At 42.5% G+C, this 14009-nt stretch overlaps 1 protein-coding gene across 1 annotated transcript in view; it reads left to right on the top strand.

Annotated features, from left to right (window-relative positions):
- Window positions 1-1237: 1237 nt before the first annotated feature.
- FARSB (phenylalanyl-tRNA synthetase, beta subunit) overlaps window positions 1238-14009 on the top strand; it is a gene marked incomplete at its 5' end in the record, with an annotated part of 32888 nt that continues 20116 nt past the window's right edge. Inside the window, 8 exons of the mRNA XM_010152197.1 lie at window positions 1238-1308; window positions 2576-2637; window positions 2722-2773; window positions 4612-4673; window positions 5112-5319; window positions 5747-5827; window positions 8318-8410; window positions 10260-10377. Of these exons, the coding sequence (XP_010150499.1) occupies window positions 1238-1308; window positions 2576-2637; window positions 2722-2773; window positions 4612-4673; window positions 5112-5319; window positions 5747-5827; window positions 8318-8410; window positions 10260-10377 (747 nt within the window). The remainder of the gene's footprint in view (window positions 1309-2575; window positions 2638-2721; window positions 2774-4611; window positions 4674-5111; window positions 5320-5746; window positions 5828-8317; window positions 8411-10259; window positions 10378-14009) is intronic.

Below are 14009 nucleotides of genomic sequence, written 5' to 3'. Positions count from 1 at the left end.
TTCTACTGAATACAAAAGAAACAAACTATGGGTGATTTTTGAGAACCATGCTTACCAAAACCAATTAACGACCTGGCAAGAACTGCTCCCTTAGCAAGGATATTTCGCTACACCTATATATTCAGACCAAGAATCAGTAACTCTCTCCCTACAGTGACCAGTGAAATCTGCTGTGATAATCTCTTTGGATGTGTTTTTCCTAATTGGACCTTATTTATATCTTAAACAGCGAACCAAATCTTCTTAAAAGGCAGCTCACACTCTGTGACAGGGACTGGTAAGAGCAACTGTTCTGAACTGAAGGGTCTCTCAACCACTACTCTGCCTTTGTTAGGCTCATTCCAGTTTGGGAGCGTTCCACCTATAAACAATATGCAGTGTTTATGTTTTATCAGTTAAAAAGATCGAGCCAAATTTAACACCAGTCTCTGTTTTAAAGAAGAGTATTTGAGAGAAGCTTCCAGGTTAAAGGCACTTTTTAAACAGACAGTGAATTGTAAACATCTGCATTGTTTTTTTGGATTATCTACAAGCACTTAAGTGAAGGGTTATATTTGCTTTGAAGTGAGTCCAGAAGAGCTCAGTACATTCCACCTGCAGAGGTACAGGCAGCATTGAAGGGAAGGGAATACAAGATCCCTTCACTACACACCTCATTGTGACTCCTGGTACAGACACAGGCAAACTCAGGCCTAAAAGGAGCCCATACTAGGCCCCGAATCACTAGTGCAGACAACAGTGTCGAGAGATCTTGGTTATTCACAGAAGTAGCATTGGATATTCATCACTGAATCACTTCTGAAAAGCCTTTAACGCGCATTCCAGCCCAAGGCTGCTCTCTTGGCGTCACTCACACCCCCATGCCAGCACGCTGCTGAGGCCAGGAAAGATGAGCGGCTCTGGGAGTGCAGAACCGCTTGGCGACAGCAGATGGCCGCTGTGCTGCTGCTTTGGCAGCTGGATACCCACCTGCCTCTGTGTGTGTGTGTGTCCTTCGTAGGAAGCGTAGCCCCGTCAGTACATCTTTCTGTGTTTTTTCCTCTTTCTGATTTATACACTTAGAAATAAGAAGAGCTGCTGTTGCGCTATCGTGAGTGTTGGTGCAGTAGACATAGTGGCTTTTTAAGCCTCGGAAGGTGACAGTGAACTTTATGAATCCCAAAAGGAGTCCGTATCAGTGTCATTGCAAGAAAAGTAGTAACGTTTCTTAACATCTTTTTGTCTTCACGTGTTTTAGGAGATCATACGAAAATAAGCGTAAACACCAGAAATGTGTTTATTGAATGTACAGGCACAGATATTACAAAGGTAAATTAATCTTTCCTGCTCTTAACATGCCGTAACACCACTGTTTTCCCTTTGGGTGGTAGGGCTCCAAGTCAAAGACCTGCCATAGGCAGGCGTTCAGGTAGCAGTCCTCTGATTTCGAAGGGGCAGGGCAGGTTGTGGGACTGTGTAGAATTCCTTCAGCACAGTTTTAGGTTTGCTCTATAGGCAGCCAGGTAATTTCATTGGATTTTTGGTTTTTACTGTGTCTTTACATTGACACTGAGTGTTCAGTTTGTACAGGAAAGTAATTTAAGTGAATCGGGGGATTGTTGTTGAACACTTTCTATAGCTGAAAGGCTTCGAAAACAGTAAAATTCATTACAACTTTTGCTGGAATACTGTTTATAAAGAGTATTTAGGCTGAGGGGAAGGCAAACGACATTTTTTTCTTCTCAGTTATCTCTTTCAAGCAGGGACGCTGTGCAAATAATTGTCGAATCGAAGTCTTTCCATATGCAAATCCTGCAACTCGAATCGGAAGCATGAAAGCCTGGCAGTTATAATTGCCTGTTGTTGAGTATAGGCTCTGCATTCATTGATAGTTTCCCTGAAGTGTGCATTTTGACACTTAAGAGCAAAAATGCTTTTAACTTCCTCTACAACACAATGATGTGTTAACAAAACAAATAAATTTACACGTTGGGGGGGTGGCTTCTAAGCAAACTAATAAATAACTGCTCTTGCTACTGCTTGCTGTGATAGTAAAAATAAAAACAGTGCTGTTCTGTTTACGTGAAAGAAATTACACTGTTGAGGCATCAAAAAAACCCTCGTAGATCGAGAAGTTGATCTGAATCTCACGATTATGTGTTGCCGTCTCTTAAAAGATTAACTTTAAACCAAAAGGTTTTGCAGATGAGGTTATTTGGTAATGTATTTCCAAACAGTGCACAGTCCTGCAGTCCCTACATTCTCACCTGGAACTTCAGCTAAATGACTAAGTAGAGTAAAGGATGGGAAGACCCAGGTCTGACTGGTAACGAAGACCCTGTGTACCTTCAGAGTAGAGTTTAGCAAAGATACACAGATGTTTCAGAACCTTGAAAACCAAAGATTTCAAGTCTGCATAAATGTCTTTGCAGCAGAAGAAAAACATTTTTTAAAATTCAGCCTAGTACTCTAGACTGTTGGATTTTGGTTGTTAAATTATTAGGGTATTTTTTTCCCCAGTTTTATTAAGATATTTTGTCTACTTCAGCACGAGTAGATGACAGATTTGAATGTGATAATTATCTTTATTTTGTAGGCAAAAATTGTCCTCGATATTATGGTCACAATGTTTAGTGAATACTGTGAGAAGCCGTTCAGGTGAGTATAAATCTCCAGTCAGAGAGACCTTACATTTGGGCTATGTGTTAAACACATTTTTACTCCTGTTTTCCTATCTCTCAGTGTTGAAGCAGCAGAAGTAGTTTATCCAAATGGGAAGACCCACATCTATCCGGTAAGCATAGAGATTCAATATCTCAGTATCCTTGGGGAAAGGGTGGGAGGGGACTTTTTACAAGGGCCTGTAGTGACAGGACAGGGGGTAATGGGTTTAAATTGAAAGTGGGGAGGTTTAGATTAGATATCAGGAAGAAATTCTTCATGGTGAGGGTGGGGAGGCACTGGGACGGGTTGCCCAGAGAAGCTGTGGATACCTCATCCCTGGAAGTGTTCAAGGCCAGGCTGGATGAGGCTTGGAGTAACCTGGTCTAGTGGAAGGTGTCCCTGCCCATGGCAGGGGGTTGGAACTGGGTGATCTTTAAGTCCCTTCCAACCCAAACCATTCTGTGATTCTGTGATCTACGCACAGTCTGGTAGGAATGGCACTGTCATCTTTTACTGCAGGGGTTCTGAGGCAGAGTGTAAAAGCTCAGCTTGACACTATCTGTGTGTTAGTGAGTTAGGGCCTTCTCTAGCCTCACAAAAATTCCAGCTCCAGCTTCCCCTTATTTAGGAAACTCACCCTGAAGCTCCACTAATTTATGGCAAGGCTAAAAATACAGTTTCACCGCCATAGCCTGGTACTCCAAAAAGAAGGCTGGGGTTTAACGTTGCGAGTGGTAACCGCCGTTGTGGTAGAGTGATGCAATACGAACGCGTTCAGGAACAAGTAAAGATTGCAGTCAAAGGTCATAATCTGTGCCTTTAAAACCTGCACGTTCCAAATCAGGGAGAATGAGTGCAGGAAGAGGTCCTTCAGGCTTAAACCAGCGGACAACTGAAATCAGGCTCAGCATAACTGACTTATCAGATCTGGAAGCTTTAATGCCCTTCAGTTAAAATAACCTTGTAACACTGGATTTTTCAGTCTTTCGCTTTATAGACTGCAGCCATGTAAAAGTTTGTAAGGCAGGATATCGACTTCAGGTGCAGGCCTGCCTGCATTCAGAGTCCCAGGCAGACCTCTTCGCAGCAAAGGAGTCTTTTCTTTTTTTCCCCTCTTAGTAAGTAAAAGACAGCAATTCCTCCTGTTTCCTGAAAGTAACTGAAGACAGAGATCCGGTTGAGTTCATAAAATCAGATGTATCAAGCAAGTACAAACTGTTTAGAGGGAAAGAAACTTACTTTTACTGAGAGTTTTTCTAGTGATATTTTAGCTTTTTCTTGTAGCCATGTCAGCTTTAATCAACAGTGGAAAGACCCAGAATCCTGAAGAAATATCCAACAAAACCCTGCCGTAACCAGAGTGGCTTCCCTAGATAAAACAGAACCAAAAAAATCCCCAAAGTTTTAGATGCTGTTTTTAAAGGTTTGTGTATCTAGACCTTTAGAAACACCAGAGTAAATGCATACAAAATAACTTTCTTAAATGTGTTGCAAACTTTCTGAGTAAAATACCGTTAGGTATTTCTGTGCCCATGTGGAAATAGAAGGTTTTCTTTCCTTTTCCTCCCAAAAGTCATTTGATCTATATTAGACCATGAGATCTCATGCATGACCATTCACTGCTTTAGGGCTTTGACTTAGGATGAACTGGTGACTAGAAACTTTCAGAAACTCTGTTACTTGCATGTATCAGAAATTATGGGAAGTTTCAGTAACAGGGATTTCACGCTGTGTTCAGCCTTCTAGCTTAACGGGGAACAGCTTTTGACATCACGCACTGGAATACGTTTCCAAGGATTCTGTTATCTTACAATGCTCGGTTTAGCCTGGTATTCCACACTTGCCTTCTGTGGGTGTCATTTCAGTATCGTAATTAGAAGCTGGATTACTAGGACGCCAGCGTGGAGTCCTCTTAGGCAGGAATGGCAGGCATTGTGCGTGCTGAAAAAGCTTTGTCTGTGTTTTTAGGAACTGGCCTACCGAAAAGAGAAGGTGAAACCTGAACTCATTAACAAGAAAATAGGAATCAGGTGTGTGAGCTGCAAATGAAAACATAGTTTTTATTCATAAACATTAATCATCAGAAAGCTACTAGGTAACACTGATGATTGCATTGTTTTAAAAATGTTAACGCTATGATTTTTTTAACCTTTTTTCTTTCAATTTATCAGAAATTCAGGGGTTATTTGGGGTAATTAGATCAACTCTGTAAGACTCCTTCCCCTGTTTCAAGGAAAGCGAGTGGTTCTTCAGGGCCTCACACAACTGTTAATGAAGTAAAGCAAAACGACCGTCTCGTGAGTCAGGATCTGAGCTGGCGCTGACGGAACGCTGAGTCTGTGTGTGCAGTCCATACGGCACTGGGAGGTTCTTTGGGATATAAGGCATTGCAGCAGAAACATTGATTGCTTTGAAAAAACAGTCGATACAGTGCAAGATCCATAAATCACTGCTCTTTTGTTTTTCAGTGAAACTCCTTCCAGCCTTGCAAAGCTGCTGACCAGGATGTGTTTGAAGTCACACGTCGTAGGGAATGGGAACAGTATAGAGATTGAAATCCCTCCTACCAGAGCGGACATTATCCATGCATGTGATATCGTGGAAGATGCAGCAATAGCTTATGGTTATAACAACATTCAGATGACTATTCCGAAAACGTACACCATAGCTAATCAAGTAAGATTGCCCCTTCAAATAAACGCTCTGTTGTCAGTAAATGACTAGTGCGTGCCAGAAGGGCTTTGGGGAAAACAGAACCTAGGAATTAAATATTTTGACATGCTTTGCCTTGAGAAGTATTTACCATGGAGAGGATACAAAACAGATGCCCCACTGATCTGAATAAGTCCAAGACCAGTGGTTGCTGGTACTTGAAAAAAAGACAGGGTTTAAGTAAGCAGCCCGTGCTGAATCTCTAATTGGGAGATTCATTTCCTCAGGCAAGCCTGAAGGCAGCTGGCTGACGCTTTCAGCGGTTCCAAGCGCACAAGCGTAGTACGTCCCCAGTGGGTTCACCCTGATGTAACAGGCCGAATCACCTCGGGAAAGAATAGAAAAACGGTTTTAGATGGAAGTTGAAAACTGTTTTTTTGTTTCGTTTTAGCTCCCCCTCAATAAGCTCACAGAACTTCTGAGACTGGACTTGGCAGCTGCTGGCTTCACTGAAGCGCTCACTTTTGCCCTGGTATATTGATTTAATATTTCTTTCAGTTACGTGTTGGACCAGCAACGCAGCCAAAACTGCAGAGGATGGTCTGAGGAGATGTTGTTGTATAAATGTGCCGGTGTTAGCCGTCACTGTTTTGACAGGTGATTGTTTGCTAGTGCTTTAGAATTGTAGTGTAGTGTTCTATGAGTCTGTAGGTCAGAAATTGAATGAGTCACTGTTGATGTGGCATGTAGTTCTAAGTATAGAGGAGAAAATAGCTGCTGAAGTGCTGGGTTTGCTTTAACGTGGTAGGATGAAGTTGGAAGATGGCAAGTCTCTCTCGAGACTTTGATGCCCAGATGTGAAATTCGTCACAGTTTGATAGTTTGGAAAACAAACATAAATATTTAGTGCTTTCTGGTGGGTATCACGACAGTGAAGCGATTACTCACTCTGGTACTAACAGCCGGCATAATTTCCAATACTGAAACATTGTGGGATTTAGGAAACACCATCTTTGTCTTGGCCACTTGTCCGTACCCCTTTGCTGTAGCTGTGAACTGTGAATCTCTGTTGTGATGTCTGCTGGAGCAGCTACTGAAAACACACGATGCATTTTAGAAGAATCCTTCCTGCTGCAAGATCTGCTTAAAGGCTTCGAGTGCCATGTGTGGGCATTTCAGCATATAGGAACCTACCGTCACCTACTCTGTTTAAACCTCTCTGGAATTTTTCAACCTTTTCCTGATCTTAAAACCTACTAGATGGCCAGAAGTACACATCCCTGAAAGTAACAGCCTTCTACGAGAGAGTTACCTGGTCACGGATCATTTTTTGATAACTTCCTCAAAGATTTTAAGGTGCAGTGGTGCACTTGCATGCATTTGAGAAGTTCAGGTATTGCAACCAAAGTTGGTAAACCACATGGATTGAATTCAATTTTAAGACCTCTTGAGATTTCATGGCACTTCGAAAGCAAAATTTGGACTAATTCTGAAGCCTGAAAAGTGTACTACCGTTTTAATATTTTGTTATTAGCTCATTTAATGAACCATGTCAATAACTAGTATCACTTACTGTAGTGCTAGTATTTGACAAAGGTATTCAGACCGCCTGTGGTAGTACCATGCTGGGGAAATTGTAACATGGTCAAGCTTTGATAGATTTTCCTTATTAATAACCATAATTCAAAATTTTCAGCACTGAATAGGTAATATGCTTAAAAACATTGAATATATTTCACCACAACAACTGAGAACCTTTGTGAACCGCAGCAGCAGAATTTTGTAAGATGAGGCAGTGTATCATGTTGTCCCGTTACGTATCTGTCTGTCTGCGGTGGCGTGATGAAACCCGCAGTCTGCTGCGTCACCAGCAGTGTGAGGCCTGTGACTGTGACAGACGTCACTCATGCTGCAGCGTGGTGTAGCGCAGTGTTGTATGATAAACACTGCTTGTGTATTGGTGCATACAATCCGTTTTCTTGGTTCGAGCCCCAGACCAGACTTGCACACAGTAACAGTGCTTTCTGTGAGGAGCTCCAGTTTACCCAGAATGCATTAAGTCACAGTAACATGCTGTAGTTCAGATACACATCTGAAAACTGTTTAACACAGTTTTCTCCTCCTAAGGTCAGCATTCAGTTAGGATACTTTTTTTTAATTCAATAATCCACTTTTTCAGATGGTATCATCTGCTCATTCTCACATTTGGGCTATCAACACACTTTTCGGAGCGCTGCCAGTGCAAAGGGAACGCTTGGGGGAGACTGCAGTATACTAGCAAATCCTCAATTACATGCCTAGTCTGCTGTTGGTTTCTTTAATACATTAATAAAGCTATAAATTCTGGAAATCTGTAGCGTGGATCTTACGAGTAGCATCTGTTGCTGTATGTGCACAGACATCATCTGAGCCGGATCAAGGGCATGTGTATTGCTCTACTGACCAGCTTTAAAATACACCTTGAGAATAAGGGCTTTAAAAATATTCCAACTCAGAAAAATTACAGCAGCAGTGACCTGTGGGAATCCTTTGCAGCTATGAAAATCAAAGGCCTTGGCCATATGAGCTATTTTTCATAGCCAGTGCTTTACTTTCTGTAAGTAGCCCCCAAGGGACTGTTTTCTTTGTGAGAAAGCTGGGGTACCAGTCCCTTTACAAGTGCTATTTTCAGAATAAAATACTTCACCTGCTGCAAGTCGGGGGCAGAATCCGAGCCTCTGTTTTTAAAACGGATGACAGCGATCTGTGACAGAAGCCTAAACAAACCCTTACCTTTTTTTCTTTTTAATTAGCTTTATTTTAGTTAGTAATTAGCGTTTGTAGATAAACTAGTTTGCCTACTTAGTCTTAAGACTGGGGCTTAATTTTTATTATGAGGGGTGTTGCACATGAGGGCGTATATTATGGGGCCTCAGAGCAAGTGCTACAGTTGCATTGTTCATTCTCAGTGTCAGATGTTGTTGTTGGCCTACTGTCTGTTTTAACTACTTGACCTTGTTGGTTTTTTGTCTCTTCCTCTCAGTGTTCTCAAGAAGACATTGCTGATAAACTTGGCATGGATATCTCTGCCACAAAAGCAGTCCGCATAGCGAACCCCAAAACTGCAGAATTTCAGGTGGGAGAATTCAGGTCAAATTTTGAGAGCAACGTTGACACCTATTCTGTATTTAAAGAGTTTGGGTGGAAGGGCCCTCTAAAGGCTTTCCAGTCCACACCCTCACTGCAGTGAGCAGGACACCTCCAACTAGACCAGGTTGCTCAGAGCCCCTTCCAGCCTGACCTTGAATGTTTCCAGGGACGGGGCACCTCTGGGCAACCTGTTCCCGTGTGTCACCCCCCTCGTTGTAAACCATTTCTTTCTTATATCTATTCTACATCTACCCTCCTTTAGTTCAAAACCATTACCCCTTGTCCTATGGCAACAGGCCCTGCTAAGAAGCCTCATCTTTGTGGCACGGCCCCGTTAAATACTGAAGGGCCACAATGAGGTCTCCCTGGAGCCTTCTCCAGGCTGAACACCCCAACTCTCTCAGACTGTCCCCATAACTGAGGGACTCCAGCCCTCGAAGCGTCTCTGAGGCCTCCTCTGGACTCGCTCCAAGAGGTCAATCCCATCCCTCGACCTGCTGGCCACTAGATCTTATCTCTAATACTAAAAATAGTCTTCTACTGCTCTGAGATTCAGGAACAGAATTTTTGGGTAGCCTCATGTATTTTGTGTTCTATTTGGTGCCACAGATACGCAGTCGTGCAAGGCACCAGTGTAACCCGCTCAGACTATGACTGCCTGTTCCTATGTAGCGCTTGGCGGGGGTGTTACAGCTGGGCAACACAGAATGTGCCACGAGCAAACAATACTGGGTGAACAAATGAGAAGTCAGCCCCTCTAGCCAGGTGCGATTTCAGATTCCTGTTCTTCAAAGACTGCAGGCTAAGCAGCTCTGTTATTATTGGCTGAATATTCCTTTTGGCAAGAATAGCCTCAATCTTTCAAACTCTGCAGGCCTCCCTGAAAATTGGGAAGGCTTACTCTTTGTGATGCACTTAACTTTCTGCTTGAGATGTTGACTGTGATGGGATTCGTAGGGTGCCTTTTCCCCCATCCCCTATCCTCTGCCAGCCAGACAAGGACAGCATGATGCCGGGGACTCCCTTCCAGCTGAGTGTGCAGCTGGATCTCTTCACTGGTTAGGAAAAGTAGGATAAATGGACAGAAATGCTGCATGACCAATGGTAAGAAGTAACTCTGGCTGAGCACATGGTAACTTTTCTACCCGCAGTCAAGCTGCAGGCAGTCACTCCTGTCCCTTTTCCATTAGATTTACTGAATCAGACTCTTCCCTTTGGGAAAGAAAAAAAGGAGAGTGCACTTCTGAGGAAGTATTTGCATGGAGAACACAGGAGATACCTGTGAATGTATCTGTAAGAACAGCAATATGATTGCCTCTCGCCTCGGTTCTTCGCATACATTTTCGGTGTATTTCAGGTTGTCCACAACTGCGATACAAAGACACTAGTTCCTGTTCCTCAGGCTCTGACTATAGTGTTGATTGGTATCAGGAGGCATCAAGATAGTATTTCAGATAGAACTGAATATTTTCAGAATAACACTTACTATTTACCTTTTGTGTAGGTGAAATTAAATTTATGGGACTTTTTGCCCTTCTTCCTGTATTATTTGTTTTTCTACCCTGCACTGCAGCTCAAGTTTAATCTGTGAAATGACATCTGTTCTTAAGCTCACATACATACTTTTCCAGAAAAGGCAGTGTAAAGAATATGCAGAAAATGTACATTTTCAGGTTTAATCATTGTAAAACAAAGATGCTTAGACATAAGAGATTAGTACAGTATTTGCACCCGACTGCTTTTGAACTCTTGTTACAAGTGAGCGAAACAAAAAAAAAAACCTGGAGCATATTTTGGCAGGTATTTCACTTGCATCATGCACGTTTGTCCTGCAGGTGGCGCGTACAACCCTCCTTCCTGGGCTCCTGAAAACTATTGCTGCTAACCGAAAGATGCCCCTGCCCCTCAAACTCTTCGAGATTTCGGACGTCGTAGTAAAAGATCCTGATACAGGTAAGAGAAGGTTCCTCAAAACCTTTGATATGGTAATAGTAAGTAAATCTGTATTTCCTTAGAAATATAATCATCGCTACATACGACATTCTGTGTTCTAATTTACATGCAAGAGGTTGGCATAAGAGGTTAGATTTCAGAGTGGCTGGAGATACAGTTCTCAGAAGGGCAAGAGGAGGGTAGCTTGTATATATTTTTAGGCACCTAAATATCCCTTTAAATCCTGCAAGACTGCAAGGATAAAGGCAAGACAATTTTTCACCCCAAAAGAACCTGCTCTTAATTGCTTATGTTGATACACCCGTTTTTACTTGTTCTTAACCTCTAATGCTCCTTTGTGTGCTTGTCAGGACTGTAACTCATAGGAGAAACTCCCTGTTGGTGATGTTTCCAAGGGGCACAATCCTTGGAAAGTGGTAAATATGGAAAGCAGGCTGCTATCAGAACCTCAGGGTTGTACTTGCACACCAATTCTGTTCTGGAGAGCTGTAACTCAGAGGAAAATGTTGGGGTCAATGTGTCTCACATGAATCCCTTTTCCATCTTTCCATCATCTTTCAACAGAGTTGCTTGCATTTATTCTCCAAAATTATCTTCTGGAAAACTGACAACCAATATCAGGATTAGATCTGTAGCACAGATAGAGGGTAAAGGATGGAGATTTTTATATTACATATAAAAATGTGTAAAGAAATAAAAAGCTTGGCATCGTAAAATTTCTCCTTTAATCTATAAAAAGATTTTCCTTATCTTTCCACTTCAGCCAACTGTGCTCAGGAAGCGTGCCTGCCTTTGGACTGTTCTGTGTCCGTCACTGGTTTACGCAGAACAGCCAAAGCAGCTAGTTCACTTGTCAAAAGCTTGGGTGAAATCCTTCGTCTGTTAGGGGGCCTCTTTGCACTGATTTCACTGCACAAGACTGAAGTTGCAAATGATCCTTTTTGTATGGAAAAATGTATCAAAGGAAAATGATCTTTAAAAATGCATTTTTAAATGTTGAAAATCTGTCTAAAATCTACCAATTCGTTTCTTTCTATGTGGTATATTAGGGGAAAGGGCATGCACAAACTACAGCTTTTGGGGGAAGTGGATGTACACCGAGTTACCACTCCGGGTGAAGTTTCGCCTCTCGGTGAAGGCGGCTGACATGACTTTAAATTCAGCAGCAGAAATGGGTCTGTTGTTTCATTATCTGGTTTCAGATCACAGTGGTTGTGTTTAAGGTATCTGAGATCTGCAAAACAAAGGTTTGTATAAGGCATAAACAAAATGGCAAGCAAATTGCTTTGGTGATGAATTTAATTTGTAGGTTACCTTTTTTTTTAAAAAAAAAAAAAGGCCTTGCCAAGCAAAATAAGCAAACTGTGTAGAATTTTTTTTATTAAATGCAGACAGTTTGGTGGGGCAGCTTGTTCCCTGCTGGGCACGCAGTTAGCTGGAATGGTACAGAGGGCAGGATAGCGTCAGCATTCTTCAGAACCGGGAGTGGGGGCTGTTTATCTTGGCCTAAGGAGCGCGTTCGTTCTGGCTTTATAAAATTTGCCAGTTAAATCACTGCTTTTATTTCATGTGTGTTAATTGTAGCTCTGGAAAGCTTTCATGTGTGTGGATGGCTGCTCAGCAGTTTATACCCACTGGTTTTGTAGTGTACTTAATTCTGATGGGAATCGTTGCAACAGATGGAGCATAAAGACTTCCGAGGCAGCGGCTTTGTACCCTGTGCTCCTGGGCAGCCCACTCGCGGGTTGAGCACTTGCAGACTGCGAACAGTATCTGACGTTGGCTTTAACGCTGTGTTCAGAGTTAACTACCGTCTTCCCCAGCTTTACTTTCAAAATTAAAACTTGCCTAGTAAAGGGTTTGAAGGGGGAGGGGAGAAAGAAATGACTGGTAAGTCTGCGAACACTGAGTTGTCCTCTTACATATGGAATGAGATTTCCTGCAGAAGGCTTATGTCATCAGACTGACTAATTTAATTTTATTATTTCATGATTTTGGCATGCAGAATTTCCAATTATTAATTTAAAAAGTATGGGTCAGAAGAGTACTGACACTAACTGTATTTGAAATGGCATCTTGTAGTCATTCATGTGTGAATGAACCTAGCTCTTTTAAACACACTGCTTTCCAATGCAATACCTTCTTACCCAGGACTCCTGCTTTCCAAGGTGAACTGAACACACTTCAGACACATCTGGCAGCAAGGTTTGACGTCCTAAATTAGCGAAACGTGTGCCAGATTTAATATACCTAAATGGAACCAAATCTGAGCAGAAATGTTTCTTCTCAGGGCAGGAGGAAGTGTGCTGATTTTGAGTATGTTACGCGGCCGTCGTGTGGTTAGCTCGTAACACTAGTCAGTCACTTCTGGCAGGGTAGGTGCACTAGTTCAGCGTATAAATCATCACTCTGTACCGCCAGTCCTAGCAGAGAATGCCCTTTCTCTTCCCTACCACGACGAAAGAAATTAATCCATTAGAAAATCACCCCTGAGCGCTGATCTTTGAGAATCTGGCAAGCTTACGGTAGCACACATGTAGCACAATTTACATCATTTGTGAGTACAGCTGCTGCCGTATTTTGAAGCATTTTTCCAAACTGCCTGGAAACGTTAGTTATACGCAGAAAACGGCCGGGGATTTTTGTGAGGCTGAGAGACAAGCTGAGATGAGCAGGTGCCCCCTTTCAGATCACCAAGGCGTTTTTCTGAAGCATCTCTAATTGGGATGGGGGCAGCGCACAACACTGCTTTATCTTCCTCTGCGCTCTTTTGGCTCACTTATTCCTAACCAGCTGCCCATCCTGTGGATTGTTTTTCAGCAGCATTCCCAGGAAGCGCTTTGAAGTCTCAGAAATATATATATATATAATTTAGGTTGACATACTTGGCAGGCTGGTTTAAGAAAGAGAAACGTTTCGTGGCATGACACAAGAGATCTCTTAAGTGAGTTATAAAGAACTGAAGCATTTCTAACGTATGCCAGCTTTTGCCTACAGTTCCTAATACTTTCTTTTTTTTCTTCCTATCGCCTCTGGTGAATGAACTTCTTGTGTTGTAATGTATCAGTTTTGCAACACAGCTTTTTCGAGTGCTTGGAAATGCGTCCTTTCCTTCACCAGGGATTTCTACAGTTGAAAACGTGAGGTCTAAAAATTGTTGTTTGTGTTTACTTCTGATGCTTCCGAAGTGATCTGAAGACACTTGACTGTTTGAATAATGAAATTAAAATTCAGATCGTTGTGACAAATTCTGCTAGCATAATGACTCACAGGAAAAAGGAAAAACCATTCTACTGAATGTCTAGCCCAAAGAATGTGCTATCTTAGGGAAGGGAAAAACATTTTCTTCTTTTCTGTTACTCAGTACAACTTGAAAACAAATTATCCATCATTCAGAGCCCAGAAAGCCAACCGTATCCTGGGCTGTATCAGGAGAAGTGTGGCCAGCAGGTCGAGGGAGGGGATTCTGCCCCTGTACTCTGCTCTGGTGAGACCCCACCTGCAGTTCTGTGTCCAGCTGTGGAACCTACAACCTCAGAAGGATATTGACCACTTGGAGCGAGTCCAGAGGAGGCCACGAAGATGCTCAGAGGGCTGGAGCACCTCTGCCATGGGGACAGGCTGAGGGAGTT

The sequence above is a fragment of the Eurypyga helias genome, unplaced genomic scaffold (genome assembly GCF_000690775.1).
Source record: "Eurypyga helias isolate BGI_N326 unplaced genomic scaffold, ASM69077v1 scaffold8395, whole genome shotgun sequence".
Lineage (NCBI taxonomy): Eukaryota > Metazoa > Chordata > Aves > Eurypygiformes > Eurypygidae > Eurypyga > Eurypyga helias.
Note: the sequence above shows the minus strand (reverse complement) of the source record. Positions and strands in the feature narration are given on the sequence as shown.